Genomic DNA, 25,846 nt, shown 5'->3' on the forward strand with positions numbered 1-25,846 from the left:
CTTCAGAAATTGTTAAAATTGCTGACTGATTTTTTATGGCTAAGTGTGTGGATTTTTATTCGAAAGAGTTTATTGTCATGCTGTAGCGGCGAAGATAAAGAAAAGTAGGCCGAAGGGCAAGTGGAATGCGGCGTAAAAATATGGGAACACCACTCACCTACAGTCCGCCGTCTCTTCACCTGTCTCCGTAGGAGAAGACCACAAATAAAACTATAAGCACTAGAAGCGGAAGCACACGCGTGACCTCGCGTCGGTTAAGTCTTGAAGCCTGAAGCGCGGGAGCATGTAGAATGGTCCCCTCCTCCTACCCTTGAAGATATAGATAGTGGTGTTTAGGGAATTGGTGCGGTAAGGACAGAAAATGTGAACAGAGAGGACTATGGTACCTGGATGGCGTGAACACTATCTATTATTAAATCACAGTCTTTATTTTATGAAAAATTTATAAATTTTAGGTAAAAACTTTCATAATATTTAGGTATAATATTTTTCTCAATAAGATTGAGTATACCTTGATTTTTGTTTCATATATTGTAAGTTTATGATTGTACTACTCATTTGGCACTATGTTGTAATTTATAGAGGATTTAGACATCTTTTTTGTCAGCGTGGTGGACTAAGATGAAAAAATCTGATGCTATGTTCTCGGTGGACTTTCAATATTTTTATGCCGGACCATTTTACTTTTTGACAATCTACGGATGTGACGAAGTTTCCAACGCTTCCAGCCTTTTCTTTGCTGTCTTAATAAGAGTAATATACTGGTCCGGCACATACAGTGGGTCACGATTTTAAAGCCATTGGAATATTTCGTTTTGGATATGCCCCTTTATTAAAAACTTTTGTGTGATACTTCTCAATTTCAGATATATTCTCACAGCGTATTGGTTTGTTGCTAGCAACCATTATCACTTAAAAAAACTACGTCGAAATCACCCGTAGCTTCATCGTTCTAACGTTTTAAATATCACCTTCCCCCTCGTGTCATACAAAACAATTTGAACTATTCTTACCTAATTTAGCGTAAGTAAATTCAATTCAGAGATATAATAAAACCAAGACATAGACACACACTACGTAATCATCATTAATATTTTGTTTATGTCTTTTCAGATCTAGCGAGATATTTTCTTTTAAATGCAAGTCATAAAGTTAGTTTTTTAATTATATAAACCCTGTTAATTTTAGTTAAAGAAATATATTTAAGTTGTTTATGGTAAGAGCCCATGTGTCACAGTTGTTCACTTTACTTACTCTGTGCTTTTACGGAACTGACGTCATAGTCAGCCCGGAGGGGATCGTGTCGAAGTAGGGAAAATGATATAAAAACAAGCTACACTTGCCCACCCGGTTTCCAGATTTTTCGCGTTGCCACCGCAGTTGCATTGCACCGGCCGGGAGCCGTGAGTGAGCAACGAAAGCATTGCGTGAAACGAGGTGAGCAAATTTATTTTAATTATTAAATTTTTTGTTATTATTTTAATTGTAGCTTCTCATGTCTGTGGGAGAAAAATTAAGATTGAAAGAATTAAATAATATCGAGTTTATAGCGTTAAAACTATCTAAATTTGAAACTTTGTCGGTTAGGGTTAACGATTTGCAAGGTGAAATAGAAGTTTGTTATCAATCAAACAAAGGCTTTTATTATCATAGACATGAAAACAAATATTACAATTATTTCATTTTACCTTAGTACTACTAAGATTATTACAGAATTTCATTAATTGTAATAGATGTATGGGGGGTGTAGAGTTGGTAGAAATGAAACCCCATATACTTAAACACACATGTATATTTACACTAAATAAATCAATACAATGTATCGTTTAAAACTGTCTACTAGTAGCTTGTGTCGCGATACGTGGCGTAGGTACGATCGTACGACCTGCCGGCGACGAAGCTAGGTTAAGACTAGGGTCTCCCGCGCAGTGTTGCCAGTCCCCACAGATGTATTACTATCATTGTTATCGTTATTATATATTTTTGTTATTAATGGCATCGAATCTCTTCGAATAAACCGTGGTAGGGACAAGAAAAAGATAGCACGTAACAGAAAAATGTGACGTTTTTTTTCCAACGCCGATAAATAATTTCACTTCAGAAATCTCAACCAACATCATTAATTTTCCACCACCTTCCCCACTTCCATTTTGTAACATTGACATACCTATATGTATTTTTGGCTGACGGGGCTTTCGCTTGAGCGACACAAAAGAACTGATGTACGAAATGTATGGATTGGTTTTAAAAAAACGCAAAACAATTGGCATATGTATTTTAACCTGATGGGGCTTTCGCTTTAAGTACAAACGTTATGAAACCTTTCCCTGAACATCATGCAATAGAATGTTTAATCAGAAACTTTCTAGGTCACGTGTAGTGGTTGAAAATACTTTTGGTATTATGGCCAGTAAGTTTCAAATTTTTAAATCCCCTATAGCAGTAAAGGACGTTAAGGGTTCCATTATAATTATATCATGTGTCCTAATGCATATTTTTTTTTGAGAAAAATACTATAGGTGCGCGAGAGGCCAGCACCATATAATAATAGTTCCTAGGCTAGGCAGTACTGAAACAAAGGAAACTTCTTCGAGACTTTAGTATGTAAATTAGGTTAAAAGTATACACCGAGGAAAACAGATTAAATAAAGAAAAGAATTGATAACACAGCAAGAGAAAAGAAAACGTTTAAACAAGAATAAATAAATTATAAGTTACTAAGGGAAATTCGTAATTCGCGCGCACAGGTTTCGCGTTAGATAGTTCGAATCGCACTGTCCGCTGGTCGCGCTGCCACTGACTGAAGGCTCCGCCCACCGCGCCCGTGTCGTCACACATAGCGGTGAAATCACCGACGCGGTGGTAAAAAGTAGAAGTATTATTTGGTCGCCACATCAGCCCCCCCGGAGACCGTTACGGTCGAAAATAATCCGGGAAACGAACGCTAAGAGGAGCTTTAGCTAAACTCGCCTTACAAGACAAAAACTCCTTCTGAAGTTCATCAGTCCAAGTAATATTAGTACTAGGCTTAACAGCTGGACCAGAAAGAAGCTCGTGCAACGAAGCCTGCACTAGGGATAAATCGTCGATCAAAATTTATCATACCCAGAAATCTCCGAAGATCCTTAATCGTCTTGGGTTGAGGAAAATTTTGGATAGCTTCTACCTTTTGTGGAAGTGGTCTGGTACCTGCAGGGGAAACGATGTATCCGAGGAATTACACTTGCGACTCACCAAACACGCATTTAGATGCATTAATCATTATTCCATTGTCCTGATGGCGCTGGAAAACTTGATGCAGGCGGTCCAGATGTTGTCTCATTCTGAGAAGCTACTAAATTGTCATCAATATATGGGTAACAGTAGGGCAAATCTCGAAGTAATTCGTCCATAAAACGTTGAAATGTTTATAAGAATATGGTACAAAAAGGTGGTACAATAGTAACTTCGCATATTCTGCCACACACACTGGCGCGCAAATTTGTCTTTAAAGGAGTTTTACATGAACAATATTAGTCATATAAATTGGTCAATTCTTATATAATTTGATATGTACGATATATCATATCAAAAGTTATTAAATTTATATGAACTACAGTGTCTCACGCAAATAATCATTTATTGAGTAACACATTTTTCCAAAAGTAATCCACCAAGTCGATTTTGAAAGACTCGGAAAGATCTTTTAATTCTTTTCGTAAATTGTTGTAAACTTTAATAGCCATACAAAAGGTGTTTTCCTAAACAGTTCCAGATTGATTTTTGGCACAGCCAATTTCTCCCCATGTCTACTTTGTACTTCGACTTAAAATATGTATGTTTCTGTGCATGAATAAGTACATTTCTAAAATATAAATACAGGGAAGAGACAAAATTTTAATCTTCTTAAATAAAGGTACGCAACTATCAATAGAGTTTGCTCCACAAATTGCTCTAATACATTAATTTTGAGCTATTTACTTCGATTGAATTTCCCCAAACAATAATTCCATGTCTAATAATAGATGATTTATCTAGCGTTATACCTAAAAATACACTCATTCATTATTTCTAGTTTATTGTTAATAAAAAATTGTCAGTCCATTTGTGTTTTCGAGTTGTAGGTCTGAAAATGGATTATGTTAGTTTTGGTCCTGTTTTTTTGTAGATTATTTGAATTCATCCAGTTGATGGTGTCGTCTAGATTTAATTACGTTGTTTTTTTAAATCCTGTTCGTTTTTACTTTTTATTATAAGTGTAGTGTCATCAGCAAATAGTATACAGTTCTGGTGGGCATCTGGGAGGTCATTTATGTATGTTAGAAAAAGTTGTGGGGACAAAATACTGCCTTGGGGTGTTCCGTACTCATTTTTCTTTAAATAATTTCTAATTTTTTTAAAGTATTTTATGTCATACAAGTCAAAAGCCTTTGTCATATCTAGAAAGATGCAACCTATAAGCATTTTATTTAAGCATTCAGTCATTTGTTTTACTAGGGAAAAGCACGCAAGGGTGGAACAACTTTTTCTGAAACCAAATTGTTATTTTTTTTAAAATATCATATGATAAAAGGAAATTATCTATTTTATTATACATAACTTTTTCGAAAATTTTATAGGATATGGGAATTAAAGTTATTGGTCTATAATTTGTCATTTGTGTTTTTGCTCCTTTTTATGTAATGGTGTGATAATTGATATTTTTATTTTTTCTGGAAAGATCCCTTCTACCATCGAAAGATTAATTATGTATGTCAGTGGATCAAGTAGGTATGATTTAATTGTTTCGGTATCCAAATTATCGTATCCTGTAGATTTTGTATTTGTCAATGGTTTAATAATTTTTTTAATATATCCGTGTTATTTATAGGGGAAAGAAAAGGACTTTTATGATTTCGAGGGATTTTGGCTTCTGGCTCATTGTTTGTTTTATTTTTAGTAGGCAGTGAGGTAAAATAGCCATTATATAAGTTGCATATTTCATGTGATTCATATGATTTGTTATCGATATTAATTTTTTTTATTTGGTTTTAATTGCATTCCAGGCTGCTCTAATTTTAATAGGGGACACATTATCTATTACAACATTAAACTTAGCATAGTTACAACATAGGTCATTGATAACATTAAATTCTGGAATGGTATTAATTGGTGACGTAATATTTAATACATTATATTTAGGTGTCAATGTAGTACTTTTACAGAATAGAGTACAACGGTCAGGAATCGTAAATATACCTGTTTCTATGATATGAATTTCATGTATATAATTTATACAATCTATTGACACTTTGTTAGGGTTGGTTTGCACGTAAAGCCACCTATTATGTATCGGTTTCCAAATATTAAGAATACCAAAAGTGAACTTTGTATCACACTGTCTAGGAACTTCACTGATAATTTTGGACAAAACTCACTTTCACAACTGTATCGCTTGTCGCTATGTCGCAGTAATGAGTCTAATCTTTGGTCATTGCAATGTATTTACGACTTTGTATAATTAAACTAAATGAATTGGGATGCTTAGAGCTGTATGGAGTAGGTAAAGCGATGTTATGGAACAACATGTGTTGGTCAACTTTTACTAATGGGACTTGCAATAGAAATATTGTCTTATTATTAATATATATAAGTAACAATTTATTTTGCATAATCTTAAAATTATATAACTGAACTTATATCTAATGAAACAGGTAATTCTGGACCGTTAGGCAAATATCTGTAGTTATCGGCTATTTCTTGGTATAACTGTTGAGGTGTTATTGTGGCCGGATGTCGTATGTTTTGACTACTGAATAAAATTGCATTTGTTATGTCTTCTAACTGGAAATGCAATGTAAGTATGACTCTAAGCTTCAAGGATTTTATTTATATGTGTCCACATATGCAATTCATTCGTGAGCTCTGAAATATTTTGTATGTCCAACAAGAGGTTATCAATAGCGTTATTTAATATGATTTCGTAAAGCGGAAGTAGTATATTTTCATTCATTAAATGGGATAATTGTCTAATAACATTTTAGACACTGTTTATGGCTTCATCATATTTTACCGCATCTTTCTCGGTACCAATAATATGTTTTAGGGCCAACATTCCCAAAGCAAGAACTACGTTTTACTCTTATTGTTTAATAAATGCAAAATTGCTTCGAAACCTCTATCTATATCATGATAGCGGACAACTAAAGGTTGCAACATACTATAGCAATATGTATTCAACCGAATAGTCGGGATTTGATTATTATTAGTCTTCAGTAATTTTGAGGACATATTTGATATTTCTTATGTGTGGATTAAGGTGTGAAATATCTATGGGTACAATGATTTTTAAAGCAGCACTACTGATTTTTAACGTACCTAAATAATCAAAATAATATTCCTGCGCTAGCGTTGTTTGCTTGAGCGTAGTTCTGTTGCGATTGACCTCCGGTTTGAATTTAGCAAATTTGCTAAGCTTCATTACACTTTTTATTTAAAATACTTTAGTCGCGGGATTTACCTGATCAAAGTGATGGGTAATATGGTCTATTAATAAGCAAGGTTCCATAATGGAGAGAGAGCTTTGCGTAATCTTAATGATTTTTGAGATACACATATTCTCCGGCCTTATATTGTATGGTACGAGTATGTAAGTCATAATATGACTTTGAAATCTCCTTGGACTTCTTTATGAAATTCTGGATTTTTGCCTTGAATGTTTTAGGCGATTTTGAAGCATTCTAACGTAATCGTATTGTCTTGTTGAGTGTACCGATACATCGACATAACGATGCTAATGTGTTTGTTCCTTGTTGATGTAGGACTTGAGGTACTCTTTTAGAGTGGAGTGACTCCGTTCAAGGGCACCTTGGCTCTGTGGGTGATGCCCATAGATTTTAGATTTTGAGAAATTCGCAAGTTTTCTTAAAAATATCAGATGAAAAATATGTGCCTTGATCGGTTAATGTTGTTTTGGGTATACCAAAGATGGAAATATTATGGGAGTAGACACTGACTTGTTTCTTCGGCTGTAGTACTACGGATGGGGTAGGCACTCGAAAATTTGGTAAGGTCATATTGAAAAGTTAAAATGTACCTAAGCTTAGCAGGAAGCTCGTGCTCCTGTAGTGCTCGTTGTTCGCATCGGAGCACGGTTTAATTTCCTTAGTGTTTTGCTTTATTTTCTTGGCAGGACTTGCATTGTTTTACATAAGATTCTATGTCGCTTCGCATCCCTTTCCAATAGTACCATTGTTTAATTCTGTCATACATTCTCACGTAACCTAAATGATCTGTGATAGGAATGTCGTGATTATATGAGACCTGGATTGACAGGATAGCGAGAGATAGCTTCGGCATGGGAATTAATTTTACCTTTCTTTCTTGTTTCTTGAGTCTCCAGCAAATTAATCTGGATCCGGGATCCTTACAATTGAAAAGCCACTGCAGAGGCTTACGATCTGTTACAACCGTAAACCGGTTACCATATAGGTAAGGGCGCAATGTTTTATTGCCGAATAATATAGCGAGACATTCTTTTTTCGTCGCACTATAATTACATTCGGCCTTATAGTACGACACGCGAAGGCTATGAGTCTGTCCTGGCCTATAGCGGATATAATAGCGGATATTGCATTATTCGAGGCATCACAGGTCGGAAGAAAAAGGTAATTGTGAAATCCGGATAGGATAATATTGGAGCAGAAATTAATTTCTTTTTTAAACTTTCGAAGGAAAATTACTGTTCGTTTTGCCTACCGAATGGGATATCCTTTTTCAAAAGTGATGTTAGAGGTTTAGCGATTTTTGAAAATTCGGGTATCAACTTCCTGTAATAGGAAACTGGACCCAGGAAGGAAGTCATCAAGTCTTTGGGAATTGAAAAATCACTTCGCCACGTCCGTCCGCTCACTCAAATTAAAAATTTAGTATTAAATTTAGCATAGTGCATTACAGAGACATGACGAGATATATCAATTCGGTACCTATACCTCACGTTGTTTCCCAGATATCTTCCAAATTACGTCTACCGGATTTCTGAACACCTATTACAAAAAGCATGCCAATAAAAGCTCTCATTTCCAAGATATCCGTAACTTTTGCATCTCGCTCTCTGGAAAATTTAGTTTTCACTTGCTCTATGTAGATATTTGTAGAATTTGTTAAGAGACTGATCAAAGAATTATTCAAAACATTCTAGCTCCGATGACACATTTTTAGCAGCCCCTTTAGGCCCTGTGGGTTGTGTACGAATATTTTGAGTACGTATGCGCGTGCTAGGATAAGGATGTTTCATCCACTTAGTGCCATTTTTGGCCGTGTAGTAATCGTTATTGAGATAACTTAGAGGTATATCATCTTCCGATTCGAAATCCGAGTCTAAAGTTTGATTAGTACCTGGATCGCTTCGTTCCAAGGATGGTTCTGTATCACTTCCTTATTGTTCGGTATCAGTATTATGTGGTGATTCGAAAACACAGTCTTCATCACATAGCTCCGCTTCAGTGTCACTTTCTATTATATCGTCATCAGTACAACATCTTCCAACCATCTCGAAATATGTGCCATTATTCTGAGAAATACAATTACTCAAGTTACAAATAATATTAAACTAAAAAAAACTCACAATAGCAATAGTTAAACATAATATATATATATTTATTTATTTATTTATATGTTCAGGCAGAGTTGGGGGTAGAGTCTACGGTAGTTTTTCGACTCTACCGTAGAGTTTTTGATAGAGTTGGTGGTTCAGGTCATACTGACACATCTATACCATATTCTTTGAGACGTGGTTATATTTCCTCGTTATTAATTTGTACACGAGATAAAGCGTCAGCGTTAGTATTAAACTTTCCGTTTTATAAATAACTGTATAGTCAAATTCACTCAATTTCAGTCGCCGTCTGTGTAAATGTTGATTGTGTTGTCTGATGTGTGTTTTTTTTTTATTTTTTTATAAAATAGGGGGCAAACGGGCAGGAGGCTCACCTGATGTTAAGTGATACCGCCGCCCATGGACACTCTCAATGCCAGAGGGCTCGCGAGTGCGTTGCCGGCCTTTTAAGAATTTGTACGCTCTTTTCTTGAAGGACCCTAAGTCGAATTGGTTCGGAAATACTTGCCGATATTGTTTTTGTGTGTGGTGAACTTGATGAGTGGTCTGGAAGCGGGGTGTAATAGTTCGGTGAATGATGTTGGTCGTTCAACTGGGATGTCATCCGGTATGTGCTTACTCACACCCCCGATGCGCGCCCCCTCGCTCTCGCGGGCTTCAAGAACTTTGAGGTCCAGTGGGACGAATCCCGCGAGGGCGATGGCGGCGTTGGTTGATACGTTTTTGAACGCTCTGGTGGCTCTTAACGCGAACCCACGTTGTGTTTTTGTAAGTAGTTTCTTGTTATATTTTTTGGTTGCGGCGTGTCCCCAAATCGAGGCAGCGTATGTGATTATAGGTTCGATAACCATTTTGTATATTAGCCTGATGTTTTCGGGGTGTGGTCCCCATGTAGGTCGTGTAAACAGTGTGAGTTTGTTGAAAATATGTGTAGCTTTTGTGGTGATGTGTTTGATGTGTTGTTTGTAAGTGAGCTTGTTGTCAAGGATAATGCCCAAGTATTTAATTTTGTGGGTGAATATAAGTGTAGTGTTATTGAATGTAATTGTGCAGCTTTGCGCCGGTTTTGTGAAGGCTATAGCCTGTGTTTTGTCGGGGCCGAACTGGAGTTTGACTCCGTCGCCCCATTCTTTAATTGTGTTTAGTGATTGGTTAGTTTTGTGCTCGAGTGCTTTTGTGTCTGTAGTGATCAGGATGACATCATCGGCGAAAGCCTGAATGTAGCATCCTGGAGGGAGTGGAGTGTTTAATAGTGAATTGAGTATGATGTTCCAGAGAATCGGACCACATGCCGACCCCTGAATACATCCCTTTTGTGTGTTGTGCGTGGTACGTGTGTTGCCCATTTGATGTGTAACTGTTCTATTTGTGAGGTAATTTTGAATAAGTTTGTAGATGTTTAGAGAGCACTTTACTGCGCGTAATCCACTCAATACGGCTGGCCACCATGCGTTATCGAAGGCGGCCTTGATATCAAGGGATACGGCAATAGTGTGTTGTTTGTTTTGTTTTGCGTTATGAATAATGTCTAAGAGTGTTTTGTAGGGCGTGTATGGTGCTTGTTTGTTCGGTGAAGCCGAATTGTGATCGATTCAGTAGTTTAAGTTTGTGCGCGTTAAATGTGAGGCGTTTGGTAAATAGCTTCTCTAGTACTTTCCCGAACACAGGGATTAGCCCTATGGGTCTGAAAGAGCTTAAGTTGGTGTAGTCGGGTCTGTTGGGTTTAGGTATAACCTTAACTATTGCTTCTTTCCAAGCGGTAGGAAAGTGTGCTGTTTGTAGGCAGTGGTTCATTATGTTGGTGATTAGTTCAGGGTAGTTGCGGGCAAAGACCAGGCAAATGTCGCTAGTGAGGTGGTTCATTGCCCGGGGCTTTAGTATGTCTGATTGATTCTATGGCCGATATGATCTCTGAAGGAGTGAACGGAGGGTCGTCCTCTGTGTCGGGTCGTTGACTAGAGTTGCTGCGCATGTTTGTGTGTCTAACGTCCGTGTCAGGGGCGTCGTTGGGGTAAAAATGTGTGAGTATAGCTTGTGATGTTTCTTGTTCATTTCTGGTGAATTTATTGTTGACTTTAAGCGTGCGGGGTTCTATGTTATTGTTGGTTTTAAGTAGGCGGTGAATAAATGCATCAAGCTGATCCGGTGTTAGTGATGGTATGTCTGTTCCGAGGATGTTTTGTTTTGTTATTAATGTGTGGAGTGTTTCCTTGAAAGTGTGCCAATTTGCTTTAGTGGTGTTGTATTTAAATGTGCTGTTGTTCGTGGCGTGTGGTATTGGGTCTGTGTGGCAATCCAATAAGAATCTTATTGGATTGTGTTGTGTTGATGGGAACAAGCGTTGTTTGACTTCCCATTTGTGTATGTGTTGGTATGAGTGTATGGATGAAAGCGTGAGGTCGATGATAGATGACCTCTCCGCTCCGTGTGTGACTGTTTGGAATGTAGGTGTATTGCAATTGTTATGGATTGTTAAGTTGTTGGAGTTGATGAAGTCTGTAACGTGCTGACCCGGAGTGTTGCTGCGAGGGCTACCCCAAATTTGGTGCCACGCGTTAAAGTCGCCGCCGATTATTACATTTGAGTTATTGTATGATTTTGTGAATGTATCTAGTATGTCTAGGGTGTTGTTGGCATCGGTTTTCGGTTCTACGTAAACCGACGCGATGTAGAGAGTTCTTGTTTTAGTGGTTATAGCTATGACAACTATATTCCCTGTGGTGTATTGTACGTGCGTGTGTGTGCGTTAATGTCTGAGCGTGTTATAATGCAGGCTTTCGTTGTGTCGAACACGCGGAGGCCTGCAATATTTTTTACTGTGTTGCTGTTTGTGTAAGGTTCGGATATGATGGCAATGTCGAGTTTATTTGTAATGAAGTGGTGTTTGAATTCTTGTGTGGCGTTGCGAGACCGATCAAGGTTCGCCTGTATGAACTTAAAGCTTGTGTACATGTTTTTGTTTAAATGTAATTAACTTTGGCCTCTACGCGGGCTCGCATTGCTGTAACTTTGGGGCACTTCTGTGAGTCAGCACGGCGTTGTGTATCTGTTGTTGTTTTGTATTGTGCGTTATGTTCGTGGCAATTGGCACACTTGTGCGTCTGTTCCTTGCACTCAGCGGTGGGGTGTTGTGCAAAGCACTTGGCGCAAGTGGGTGTGGTGGCGGGGCAGCGGCTCTTCGTGTGGCCGAAGTTTAGACAGTTTTGACACTGTCTAAACGGTGAAAAGTTACCACAGTGGACCCGCTGCATACCTATGTTGATTCTGAGAGGGTGTAGTGCGTAATATTGCATTGTAAAGTGTAGAATTTCTATTGTTTGCGATGAATTTTGTTCGGAATATATGTCGTGTGAGTGTAGGGTTTTGGTCTTTTATTGTGTCGATAAGGTCGGCCTCGGGTGTGTTTTTGCTTATGCCTTTGAGGATGATCATTGGATCGATCCTCTTTTCCTCTTGTGTTTGGATAGCTGTGTTTTTAGTGAGTTGTGTTAGAGCGTGTTTTTTATGCTCTTCTCTTTCGAAGACGACTTTGATCTTGTGTTTTGAAAGTGGGGTGACTTTGAGTGGAGCGTATCCACCCTGGCGGAAGTTGACTGATTTGGTTATTTGTTTTATTACTTGTTCAGTAGTTTCGAGACCCTCTCCCGAGACTACAATGGAGGGGCCTGCGGGTGGCTTGGGAGCAGTGGCTGCCTTGGCATAGGATTTGAATACCCCATGTGTGTCCGCTGCCCCTGGCTGGTGGTCTGCCGGCGCAGTTGTTGGTTGCGCCTTAATGAGCCTTGAATGCTCGCGTATGGCCCTGTGAGACTCCTCCAGTAGTCGAGAGTGGGCCTCTAGTTTGAGTGATAGCTGTGTGATGTCAGTAGTGTCTGTGTTCGTGCTAGTAGTGTTTTTGTTGTCCTGTGGGGTGTGGGGTTTGGGTGGGGAAGGGGAGGCATTGGGGGTGGAGGGATCTATTAAGGCGACGACTCCGAAAAGACCGTCTATTGCCTCTGTTATAATGGTTTTTAAATCGCCTTTGAGGTTCCGTGAGGCGGCTAGGGCGTTCAGGCCTTGAAGTCTCTAGCCATCTCCATGTTAATTGAAACGTTGCTTCGGGTGAAGGATGGGCTCAGAGTGTCTACTAACGTTCGCCTGGCTGTCGTTGTAGACGAGGAGGGATTGGTTGTTGCAACATTGGATGTTTCCAACATATGATAGGTGGGGTTCGGGGTAACATATTGGTGGTGGTGGGTGGTGGAGTGCTGGAATGCAAACCCGTGTGGTGTGGTTGTGTTTGCCTGTTAATTCTACGTTGAATGATACCAAACTCGAGGGGAAGGGGTTGAGGGGGAGGTATTTAGCGCGGGGAATGGGGGGTTTATTGAGGGGTGCTATGGGCTTAGTCGGATTCAGCTCGACGAGCTGGTCTTGATGAGCCCAATCTCGGTGTGTTTCGGGCTAAAATATTAATAACAAGAAAAAATTGTAAATGGGGGCTGGTAATCCACCCTACCGTATATTTGAGGGCAGGATCGCTTGCAGGCAGTTGCTCGTCGATGATGGGTGATTATTGTTTCCGTGCTGCCCGCGACGAGAACTTCCGGGTGGTGAAGCTTGCGGAGCTGTTCCAGCTGGTCAGCAGGTTTCCTGGTGTCCAGTGGAACAGGTGGTGGTGGCTGTGTGCGGTCTGGTAGTCCTTTTAGTGGGCTACAAGCTGGTTGTAGTTTTCGATTTTAGTAAAGTGCGGGTCCTCTGGAAACCCTGGCTTCTTTGTTTCGTTTGATGATATCTCACAGAATTGAAATCCGATCTTATTGTTATTGGTGTTGTTACAAGCGTTATTTTGTGCTTGTTTTAGTTAAATGTCGAAATTAAAAATTTTGGTTGATTTGAGGGTGGTTCCCCACTGAAAACTGGTTCAGGGGTTCCAAGGTTTCAGGGGAGATCCAAGGTCCGAATTTGTTGCTTGATATGTCAAACGATAGGTGGCCGTCTGGGCTATTTTTACGTGTGGCTATCTTCCTTATAAATGGTGGGGCCTAAGGCTGGGGGGCGAAACCCCGGTTTTTGCTCCACAAAAAATCTGGTGTCTGTCAGAAATTTATAAAATGGGTATTGGGATAGCCCTTGAAGAGGACTATCGAATAATACACTAAAACACTATTGTTAAAGATCTTGTTAAAAAGTTATTCAGCTTTTTGTAGTTTTTTGGTGGTGGTGTCCTGAAATTTGAGTCCTTAGACTCAATTTTATGTCAAAATGTAGAGCTTAATTTGCTGTATCGCACTAACTACTAAAACTAATTTTCACTGTATATACACTATTTTTAATTTATGAAAAACTACAATTTTCACTATCAGATAGATCGGAATTTTCCGCATCTACTGATATAACACTTATGACTCTAACTGCACTTAATCCTATTAATTTGAATTTTTTAAACTATTTTTAGCGCGGTGAGACGTGGATTTCGACCGTTTCGGGTGGCGTTTGGACGCGGACTTATATACTGAAGTGTTAGGTCCAAATCGATATTACTTGAAGTGGAATGAGAGGTAAAATCGGCGTTTAGGCTGTTTACGTCGATATCGGGAGTCATGGCAGTACGTGGTGGCTTACCGATACCCAGAGATTTTAAAAATTTCCATATTTTTGAGGGATCCCCATTTGACACTGAGTCGTGAATGTGTCGTCTCTGCGCATCCCGACAACGCGTGTTGCAACGGTTGCGCAAGGTTTTGTAAAATACACTTTCCTTTTTGGATGTTCTCATCTTGGCTTTAGCGCGGTTTTTTGGTTTAATCAAAGATTTGGTTTCATCGTTGAGCCAAGTAGCAGGTAAATGCTTGAGTTTAACGGGCCTCAAAGGGGCATGTATATCAAAAAGATTAGTAATGGAGGCATTTAGTAAATCAACATTACCATTGAGGGTGGGACACTCGTAAAACGTGCTAAAGTCGATTATGGCCGCATCTATAAGCAGACGCTCGTGTCGATCGCAGCAAAATTGTGCCTAAGGACTACGGTGGGTTTTAGTTTAGGAGGTTTAAGATTGAGAGACAAATAAAAGAGGTCGTGATGTGAAAAAGCAACAGCAGGAAGTTGGCCATAGTTAGTACCTAGGTACATGGTTATTAAGCAGGTATTGAAATCACCCATAACTATTATGTTTTTATAGAGAGGCGCAAACTTTTCAAGAGTATTATCAAAGCCTGCGAAATAGTCGACTAGAAGAGAAGGAGAGTAACACACTCCAAGGAGAATTTGTGTTATTGAGCATGACCTAGACCAGAAGATGCTCGCATTTGTTAGGTGGTGGTGGTTGAGGAGACATATTGATAATAGTGTAAGGGATGTGCGATCGTAGGTAAATAGCGACGCCACCTCTCCGAAGAGACCGATGCAAATTCTAGAGCTTCACTATCGTGATTCATGATGTGTGAGTCAATAATATTTATCTATAAGTGTACTAAGTATATAAATTTTTAACTTATGTACAAAAATGTTCCTGTGTTCCACACTCAATCGCTAATATTAGTGAACAGTCACACACTTTAAAAAAAAATAACAAACTGTATAAAGGGGTTAATAAACTAATTTTAGCTTTTTCTAAAAAAAACAATTTAACAAGGAAATTTATACATCGTTTACAAGATGATCGTGAAAAGATACTGTAAAAAATCATTACATTATAGCTTATAGAGAATAATTTTATGAATTGTTGAAAATTGCATGTAACAATCGATCATTAATTGACAATCACAACCTTTGTCAGTGTCACATCACTTTTGCCAGTTATTAGTTATAATCTGTCAATGGGAAGGTTATGAGATACCAAATAATAATTTTTTAAAAAACAGAAATAAAAGAACTGTTTTAACACTTAAAACTTATGACATCAAACCAAGACAAAGTTGATTATAACCCCAAAAACATGGAACACCAACACTGAAGTTAATGACCCTTCTTTGGACCCTTCTTATTACGGGTCATGTCTTTTGATCGCTTTGCGTCATCAGCTGCAGACAATGACGGGATGCTGTCCGGAACTGAATCAAGTTCCTTCAACGAAGAGATGCGGCGAAGTTTCCCATCAGCCCCAATCACTTGTACTCTTCCAGCCCGGGTCCAACATTTCGACATACCAAACCACTAACTCGCCTCCATTAATAGAGTGCCTTGTTTTGGTTAGGAACTCTGACAAGGTTATACCAGTGCCTTTAAGGCTAGTCTTGGCAGCCCAGATCCTTAACTTATCGGCATGTTCACGAAATTTTATTAATATAGGCCAAGGCTTTTCAATCGACAAGAACAGGTTTCTTGCATCGGCTATCTATGGTGCGTCAGTGTTTAAATTTGTTTATGACGTTTTACGTGCAATTTTAATGGTTTGATTGTTATAAATTTACAGTTTATATGTTACATATATAGCGTGTGTATATATGTATATATATAGATGTTAATGATTTAAATATGTTCGACGTCCTGGTGGATAGAAAAACTGTGTACAGTTTCTGTTTCCACCACACCAACTTCCTTTATATTAAGAACATTTATTCAATTGATAAATAAATAAAATAAAAATAATTCTACTCGATGGCAACGGGTAAGGCACTGCTCCGTTACAATTTACTCGTTCTTCACTATTTACATAGTCGGATCTAAGTCTGGTTCAGTATAAGAACTTTCAAAGTTAAATAAGACGAGTTGTAAAGGTCTGTCGATTAGAATAACTGTGTCTTCGTTTGTCATGTTCTCAACGTCTACTATACCAGTCTGATTCTACTATACCTATTAATTGTTCCGGTATAAATCGGTCACCATCGTCATAATGTATCGGTATACCAACTAAACGAGATGATTTTGCCGGTATTATTTGATCTGTGTATTTCTTACATTGATAACGTAATAAAGGAATTATTGCATTCTCAGTGATTAATATATCGTCTCTAAAATAGATTCTACAGTTTTCTAACAAATCTAATCCTATTAAATCATCAAAATAATTATGAAATTTATGGATAAATAGTTTTATGTTTTTACAATCATTAAATTCAGAATAACTAGGAATAGATATTGAATTCTCGTGAATGCTTGTTACTCTATAATTAGTTGCTTCAAAAGGAACATGAATTTTCGGAATATTATTGAAATATTTATCTACTGCTTCAGGGCTTATAATTGATTGATTTGCTCTTGTATCAATAATAAGTTTTAATGGTGGATATTATTTTTAATATTAATTACTACGAAACTAATAGTAATTCCTTTTTTGACTGTATATTTAATTCTATTCTGGTGCGGATGTTCGTTGGCTCTGTTGAAAATCCTGACCTTTTCTACCATTGGAATGTTTCGGTCGAATATCTCTACTAGCTTTACTAGTACTAGGTATGTCTTAGCGAATATACTCTATTGGTGGTAACTCTCGATGTTCATAGTACTCATTATAGTCACAATTAACATATTGTGAGGAGGATTGTCAAATTTCTGCCAATCATGACCAAGAATTTTAGGTGGTGAAGGGTTTGTCACAAAATGACTCACCCCACTCATAGGTTTAGAGCCAGAATTATTTTGTGAAGGATTTCTATAAGGTATTGCTGAGTATGTGTTGGATGCATAGGCATGCGCTAATGACTATTAAATTGGGGATTATAATTAGGTTTTTGACAACTTGTTCCGGGTAAAAATTTAGAAGGATTAAAGTTATTATTCATAGGAGGAAATTTAGGCTGTGTAAGTTGTGTGGTGTCGATGATGATAATGGTTTTCTTAGATCTGTTTCTAAATTATTTCGCTGTTGCAAATACATGACATTAAGTTCATCTTGGACAAATTCCAAAGCCTTCTCAATTGTTTCAGGTCTCATACACCTTATACGGGACCCGAGAGGATCTTTTAAACGTCTTACAAATGCTTGTAAAGTTAACTTAAGATTTAAAATTCTTTTAGCTTCTACAGTTGTCTCTAATGTCTCTCTATCCTAACGTCTCGTAACGATACATAAGACATTATAGTGCTTTGTCATAAAATTCTTGCGGAGTCTCATTAGATTGTGTCGCCAATGCTAAGTCATTGTAAAGAGCGGTCTCATCCCTTTGGTCAGAAAAAATATTATTTAAAGTATTTCTAATTCCTAACCAATTTTCCGGAATTCCGTTTGAATTTATTGAACGAGCTGCTGGACAAGTAATTTTATTTAAGATGCCATTAATAACACATAAATTCGATAATTCGTATCCTAACTCGTCTTTCACGCATTGAATAACTATCCGATCACAAATTCTAATAAATCTAGGAAGAATATGTGGGTTCCCATCAAATTCAGGAACTGGGCGAAGGGCCTTATCTATATATTGTATCAGGATCCATTTTATGTTCTAAACTACTAAAATACAAACTACTATCTAAACTTTGAGGGCAATTCAAGCTCTCAGGAAAATTATTTAAACCTACTGAAGGGCGATTAACTATCCCTAAGAATTCTATCCCTGGAGGACACAGGACTATTTTTCATAAGATGAAACATTGTGACGGGAACACCGATGGAAAACACTGACAGGAGAAAGCAACACTGATGGAAAAATTATTCAATGTCGAGTACATTGAATAATTTTTCCGTAACTCGTCGAATTCCCTGGTTTTCTTTGAGTTGTACTGAAGTTTGAGTACGCCCCCCGGCTGCTTCTTTGATCTTTGATGCTTTGGTGAACGCTTGGGAGCGGCAGCTAGACCGACCGCGCGCGGTGTCGAATCTAGACCCCGGATATCTTCTTTTTACCGATCGTCGTAGCCCCGAAACTATCCTACCGACTGCGCCAATTACGAATTCGACAGCACGGACTCCCAAAAAAGACCAATAATTATATTACTATTTTATTGAACTTATAATTAAGTTACATAAACTACATCCGATATCGATGCTAGATACGAATATTATTTATTTTAAGCCTTAAATTATTTCCCGATCCACTAATATCCGGTTATCCTATGTGTCCCAGGAACCCTCTCCGGTAAAGGCCTCCTCCAAGGCTTGCCATCTTTCTCTATCTCGAGCTATTTGCATCCATTGAGGACCCGAGATTTTTTTGATGTCATCATCCTATCGAGCGTAAGGTACGAATATATTACAAACATATTGTATTGTATTAAAATTTATAAATGCTGAAACAGCAGAACGATTCCTCGAAGCCTGCACGTTGACCAGACGCGTGCCGCGACGTCAGCGATCTTCCTTCGGGTACCATATGTAATTCACATTCAGGATTCAACATTACACATATTTGACGTACCTGGCTGAATGTTATCAATGTGTTTGGTTAAATTATCATTATGTATAGAATTGAATTTTACTGTTAATTGGTGTGACGTAGCTAAAAACTTGTTTTATTAATCCTACAATGGTTTTAAAAAAAATTACTGTCTTTTTTATTGTCCATTGGCAACTTTTGGCAATTACAAATTGTCTATAAATTGGAAAGAAAAAACTACCTCTTGTCAAATTTCTGCTTTTAGCGACATCAGTTGATTATCATCCTTAATCTCGATGTGGGAGTCGGGGCTCTTACGGAGAAACACCTTCCCGTTGCTAGTCCAGCAGTACTTACAGTTATGTCTCTTTGCCACATCTCTGGCTAGGATGAAGTGTCTACGTCCTTTACTAGTAGAAAGCGGTGGAGTTCAGTTGTCAGGATGCTGTTTCTTGTAGGTCTTACGCATTTATTATATCAGTTTTTTTTATCTCGGATGTAAATTCAGCTCATTATAGCTGAACCCTTTCCAGCTCTGCCATTTAGACGAAACACATCTCGAGTACCGCTTTATCGACGTTCACCTGAAAAGCTTTACCCGTGTTTTGTACGATCTGGCAAAGTTCGGCTTCACTTTCCAGTTTTTCCGGCAAGGGTATATTCCGTATTTCAATACTGGATGCTTTTGTAAATCGTTGCATGTCGTCTAATTTCATTTCCAGTGGAGCGATTTGCATCAGACTTTGTTTGTGTTCCGCCTCGAGCACTTCCACCTTCCTCTTCATCTCTTCTTATAAACCATTTATCATAGTCATCGATTACTCAATTTCTTCGTTAGAGCGTTTGATATCTTTGTTCTGTTCCTTTTATCTGTATAACCTCGGCCATCAGTCTCGATAGCATTGTATCCTGGGTTTTTTGCCACTCCTTAATTATAAACTTGAACTAATCTCTAAAGGAGGGAAGTCCGTCGTCATCACTTGATTAGGGCAGCTTTTGTTACGTTGGGACACAAAAGTTGGAGTGGTAAAATAAGAGGCAATTTTAGATACATCGGAATCAGAAGATGTATGCTGCAAGTTGCTTGCAGGTGGGGTACGAAGAATGTTGGGCATTTTAAAGTTCGAAGTTTAAGCAGTCGTTTGTAGTGTAAACTCGTTACCAAGATACCTTGATCTCTCGTAGCACCGGATTTGGTTGATGTGAAGGTCCAACAGTTTTGGTCACTGGTTTGTTGATGTCACGATTGAGAGACCGCCTTTACGCTCTGTGCGCCTGGTACTTGGTTCCGAATTTTAATCAAACTAATATTTATTATATTATTTGTTGTGAGAAAAATTATTATATATAATAAATAACAACACCACGTACGTCTATTTGCTTTCGCTGACCGGGGGGAATCAATCGGTAAGAAAACAAAGATTAAATCTCCAACAGTCTCTATATTTTCCGCGATCCTCCAATTTTGCACATAGGAGGCTAGACTTGGTGAAGCAAAAGTTAAATCTACCAAGGATTGCCCTTGCAACCGCACACAGGTTGGAACGTTCCCTCTATTAAGCATAAAAAGTCCCAATTCTGTATACCATTCCTCTACAGCTTTACCTCTATCGTTAGTGAGAGTATCACCCCATGTTTAAAGATCAGGCATTAAAATCACATAAAAAGTAAGAAACTCCGATAGTGTTGGGAGAAAAATAGACGGCAACTATTATGAGGCTGTTCCGACGAGACGAGGCGACTAAATCTTCTAGGTAATGAGATAGTGAAGGTACAAAGTATGGCTCCGAGACAACAGTAATGTCAAAAAATCCCATTCAGCCCCACAGTGATAGAAGAAAGTTAATATGTGCCCTACTACCCATTATTCAGACATAATATCAGCCTCCCGAACGCTGCGTAGTTTCTCAGCAAGTTGACTAGCCTTTTCTGCACTTTGAGCTCTTGCACTATCTCAATAATTCGGGCTCCTGTTGCAGTTTCTCTAATTGTGACTTTTCTGACACCTAAGTCAGCTAATACGACATTGTCTCTAGCCTTTTCCCGCACACGTTACCTCTTTCTGCTGCCTCCTGCAGCAATTTAATCACAACCGCAACAGATTTCTTTGAGAAAGTTTAACTTTTTTCGGTGCTTCCGACACCTTCGCCTTTGACGTCATATTTGACTGGTTTTGTGCTAGATGAGGGTTTTGTACGGTTGCTATCTCCGAGAGAGTAGTCATTATATCTATAGGTGCGCGTGAGGCCAGCACCATAAAATAATAGTTCCTAGGCTAGGCAGTAGTGAAAGAATTAAAGAAAACTTCTTCGAGTCTTTAGTATGTATATTAGGTTAAAAGTATACACCGAAGAAAACAGATTAAATAAAGAAAAGAATTGATAACACAGCAAGAGAAAAGAAAACGTTTAAACAAGAATAAATTTATTATAAGTTACTAAGGGAAATTCGTAATTCGCGCGCACAGGTTTCGCGTTAGATAGTTCGAATCGCACTGTCCGCTGGTCGTGCTGCCACTGGCTGAAGGCTCCGCCCACCGCGCCCTTGTCACACATAGCGGTAAAATCACCGACGCGGTGGTAAAAAGGAGTAGTATTATTTGCTCGCCACATCTATGCGCAACAACAGACGTCCAGGCACCATGCTGTTCCTGGGAGCAACTTAGAGTAGGACAAAAACCATCAAGCCCTCCCCTGAACTTGATTATCAGTGGCCCTTTTTTTCTTAAATGAACCCAACTTTGATTATGGTCATAAACGCACAACAGGCCTTTTATAAACTCCTGTTGCAGTTTTGACTAAAACTACTCTACAAACTCCATCCTTTCCGGGATAAACTTCCATTACTTTTCCTAAAGGTCAAGAAAGCGGAGACACATTATCTGTCACGATAACTACAACTGTACCTATTGTAACAGGATTGGCTTGCGTATTCCATTTCGTCCTTGATTGTAGCAAATGAAGGTAATGGGGTAATGGGGGGTGAGGCGCGCACCGGACTGGCGGTCAGACCACACCGGATGAGACCCCCGGTAAACCCGAGGGAAGCCCGGCGAGGGACCTGCCAACGAAGTCCATTGAGCGCGCCGATTTGCCGGCAGGAGGTTCCCAGCCCATTTGTTTTAAGATGTACTCGGGTCGAAACTCGACCTTTAAGCGGTATCAGGATCCTCCGCGCGCACTAACTCGCGAGGGAAGGCTCGGCGGTGGTCGGGGGGCCTGGTGTGATGCGGGGCGAGATGCTGGAGGTGCTGGAAGCCGGAGGCGTCCGCACGCTCGAACACTCGTCTCGCCAGCGCTTTGATGAAACTGTCCAGGCTCTCCTGTTGTAGGTCTCGTTGGATTGTGGAGTTCCTTACGTAGCGCGGCGCGTCGACGATACGCCGTAGTGTGGTGCTCTGCACGGCCCGCAACCTTTCAGGTCTTTCTCTGCTGGTATGGAGTACGAAAACCAGGAGACCCGGCGGTCCTCCTGCTCCAGGTCCGAGAGGTAACGCTGGATCACCCGGTACTCGTCAGCTGACTCGGGAGAAATACGGTAACCCTTACCGTATGCCCTGGTATTAGCGGGGCGTCCCAAAATTTGCCTAATCCTCCCCAGATGATGCACATAATTGGGGAGGCATTCAATAACAATGGGTGGGTATGCAGGTTTCTTCGGGGCCTCAGGGGCTCTGGGGGGCTGCGCATGAACTGTAGGAGCGGCCACCATCACTGCGTATGATGGCGCCACCGGCATCCTAGGGGCGGCGCCGTCACCAGCCGGAGCAACGGGGTCATCAGATCCAAAAGATGTGGCATCGGTAGCACCAGAGGGTGCGATGGCGCTCGCTGCCCTGCCAGCCAAGGGGGCGGCGGGCGGCGGAGCGGTTACAGACGGCGGAGAGGTTTCAGACGGCGGAGAGGTTTCAGACGGCGGAGCGGTTTCAGACGGTGGCAGGCCTGAGGGCCCCATGTCGAGGCGGCGACCTGGTGCCAGTCGGGGTTCGCCAGGTAAGCCCGGTGTGTACGACGGTGCACATGGGCGCTTTGCTGCAGACTCACCCTCCGAGCCGGAGTCCACCGCTGAGAACGGCCGGCGCACAGGGGTAGCCGGAGTGCGCGCTGGGAAGCGACACTCGTCGCGGACCAGCGCCAACTCTCGCTGTTCAGCCTCGGTGAGCGGTGACTCCAGCATGCCGCTATTGCGCAGCGTCTCTTCCCGCGATTTAGCGTACCGGGCCATAGCGCGCAGCATCCCGCGCGACGCAAACGAGCATGCGGCCGACTGAGCGAGAAAGATCAGGTCGGACTCGAATGCCGGCACTGAAACCCGGATTGCGATCGAGCATACGCAATTGTCGTCGATACCGGAGCACTCACTGGGTGAAGGCAGCGTAGAATGTAGGTGTGTACCTGTGCACATGGCCCGCACGTCTGTGCCAAGTCGCGATGTCTCAGACCTGAGGAGCGTAGTCGCGAGTGGTGACTGCCTGAGTTGTGCGCGCGCGCTGCTTTATATAGGTTCTGTAGTGGGGATCCAGTGAAACATCGTACGATCGTTCGACTAATCGCCCGTTGCAAGTTTTTTTTTTACAAAACATTGATAGTGACGCCGTCACGGCCATACTGACATACGGTCGTCCTGGAGCGCCTTTTGGGCATCTGGTAACAGACAAAAAAAAACGGTTCGTTCATCCTGACACATTTTTTAATAACCAATATATAAATAGTTTCAATAATGAACGATTACAATAATGAGCTGGTCCGGCAACCCCTTCAGCGTACTAGAACTCTTAGACCCCTCGCCCACGGGCGTCTTTTTGTAGCGATGTAGACGCGATGCGGTCGCAAGCTGTGTACCCACGCCAACGGGAACCAGATTCTGTCGCGATGCTAACGCGATTCGGTCGCGATACAAACGCGATTCAGTCACGAATACAGTTACGATATAAAAACACCTCGGATTAGTACAGTTGCAAGATGGACTCAGTTGAGGCAACATTAGTTACGTTGTCTTTAGTGCTGCTTTTACGTAAGCAACCGAAGCGTAGGCAACGGAAGCAGCGTCAATATTGGTTGCATCCATTAAATAACCAGAGATTACTTTGTGGACATCATGTAACAACATTCAAAATACTCAAAAACTATCTTAAATTCAGAAGTTGTTATAGAATGTCGTATTCGACGTTTTGTGAATTGTTTTCCATTGTAAAACGAGAGTTGACACGCAGAAATACAATGATGAGACAGTGTATATCAGCTGGGGAACGTCTAACCATAACTTTAAGATAAGAAAAACCAATTATTATATTAATATCTTTGCACAGTTGTACTGAAAGTTGTGATAATCACGATAAGAATTTTAATCACAAAAAAAAACTTATTGACCGTATGTGGTGTTGTCCACATTAAAAATAATTAATCATGAACAGGTTTATAATTTCTTGCTTTTTACGGTGAATATAAATTTGTGATGATAGAATCATCATAATTATCGTATAATTTGTTTTGTACATCATCATGTGTTTTAAGCTTCTTTGGTTTTGGTATTACGAAAGATTCCAAACAGTCTTCAGAGTCGTTTTCCTCGGTAACTGTAGGTCGACTTGGCGGTCTGATTTCGGTCAAAGGTTGTAAAAATGACAATAATTTAAAGTACACATACTGTTTTCTGGGTTTAGCCCCGGAGCCACTGGACCAGTTCTTTTCCTTTGCCCGTTCTCTGTTATATGAATCTTTTAAACTTTTCCATCTTTTCTGGAGTTCCACAGCTGAAAAAATATATACAAGTGTTATCAGCAGGACCAAATTTTACGAAAGTTACCAACTACAAGTGCAAGGTGGCAACACAGTTATATCAGCCAACCGCGTAGTAACTTTCGTGAAATTAGGCCCAGGCCTTATATATCATGTATTCTTTAATAATGTATATTCTTTTTCAGGTATTTAGCAACTGGATGTAATTTCAATGATCTTCATATAGATTTTAAATGTGGACACGGGTAAGGTGTAGTCTGTGCATGAATCGAATGGCGCGCTCTGATTGGTGCAAATGGCCAGTTGCTGTCATCTCTCGCCAAATCGTAGGTACAGAGGCTATTTTCACGAAAAAAGAATATGAATTATTATTTTACGAGCTAAGTTATAATATATGATGTTGTCTATTGAAACCCGAACGATTACAAATTGAGGAGCTTGTATTGAAGCTGTAAAGCGAAAAATGTTGATGAGTTGTAAAATCCGTGGCTGAGTTAGTAAATTTCATGGCAAGGTATAAATCAGGAGGACAAATAAAAATAACCGTTGATTTTAAAATATTTAGTTGGCATTGTATAATAGACAAATTAGTTTATCATAGGCTAATTTATTTTGCCGTTGCTTAGTTATAAAATTTAAAGTTAGACCACGAGGCCAAATAATAATTCTGCAGCTGGACTTATAATTTCTCAATCGTAATCGACAGTGTCGTAACCCTCGTTTGAGTCGGAATTTGAGTTGTCCTGTTGAATATGGTTATGGACACGCTGAGGTGTCCTTGGATTTTGAGATTTGAATGTATTATTATATTCCCTCTTTCTGCAATTTTCTAAGGTATGCCCTGAATTTTTACAATATCTGCAGAAAGGAATTGATTTCGGGTTTGAAGAAGTAGCAGGAGGATCGGATTTGTGAATTGAGACTTTTGCAAATTTTTCTTTATGGTAATTTGTTTTGAATAAGAATTGTTGGATCTTTTCTTCGAAAATGGCGATGTTGATAGCTTCGTTGAGCGACTTTGGAGATTTACATCTAACGATGTTGGAGATTCTGGGGGACAACCCCATTTGAAAGTGATGGAGGGCTAATTCTTCCATAGCCGCGGTTCTGCCATACATTTCCCTATTCTTATGCCCATGGTTGATTGATATTTCTGTTAATAATTGTGAAAGGTATGTTTCTATTCTAAGTGCATATTGGCTGACGGGTTCATTGGTTAACTGTTTACACTCTTGCAAGTCTATGAGTAAATGTGTATAATGTTTTCTTTCGCTAAATTGGGTTTTAAGAAATTC

General features: G+C 39.7%; 1 protein-coding gene across 1 annotated transcript; it reads right to left on the reverse strand.

The window, feature by feature from the left end:
- Positions 1-22,167: 22,167 nt before the first annotated feature.
- Positions 22,168-23,037, reverse strand: LOC123718184 (vegetative cell wall protein gp1-like). Its single transcript, XM_045674624.1, has one exon. The coding sequence runs from the start codon at positions 23,035-23,037 to the stop codon at positions 22,168-22,170; it is 870 nt and encodes a 289-aa protein (XP_045530580.1).
- Between the last annotated feature and the right edge of the window lie 2,809 nt (positions 23,038-25,846).

The sequence above is a fragment of the Pieris brassicae genome, chromosome 14, assembly GCF_905147105.1.
Source record: "Pieris brassicae chromosome 14, ilPieBrab1.1, whole genome shotgun sequence".
Classification (NCBI taxonomy): Eukaryota; Metazoa; Arthropoda; class Insecta; order Lepidoptera; family Pieridae; genus Pieris; species Pieris brassicae.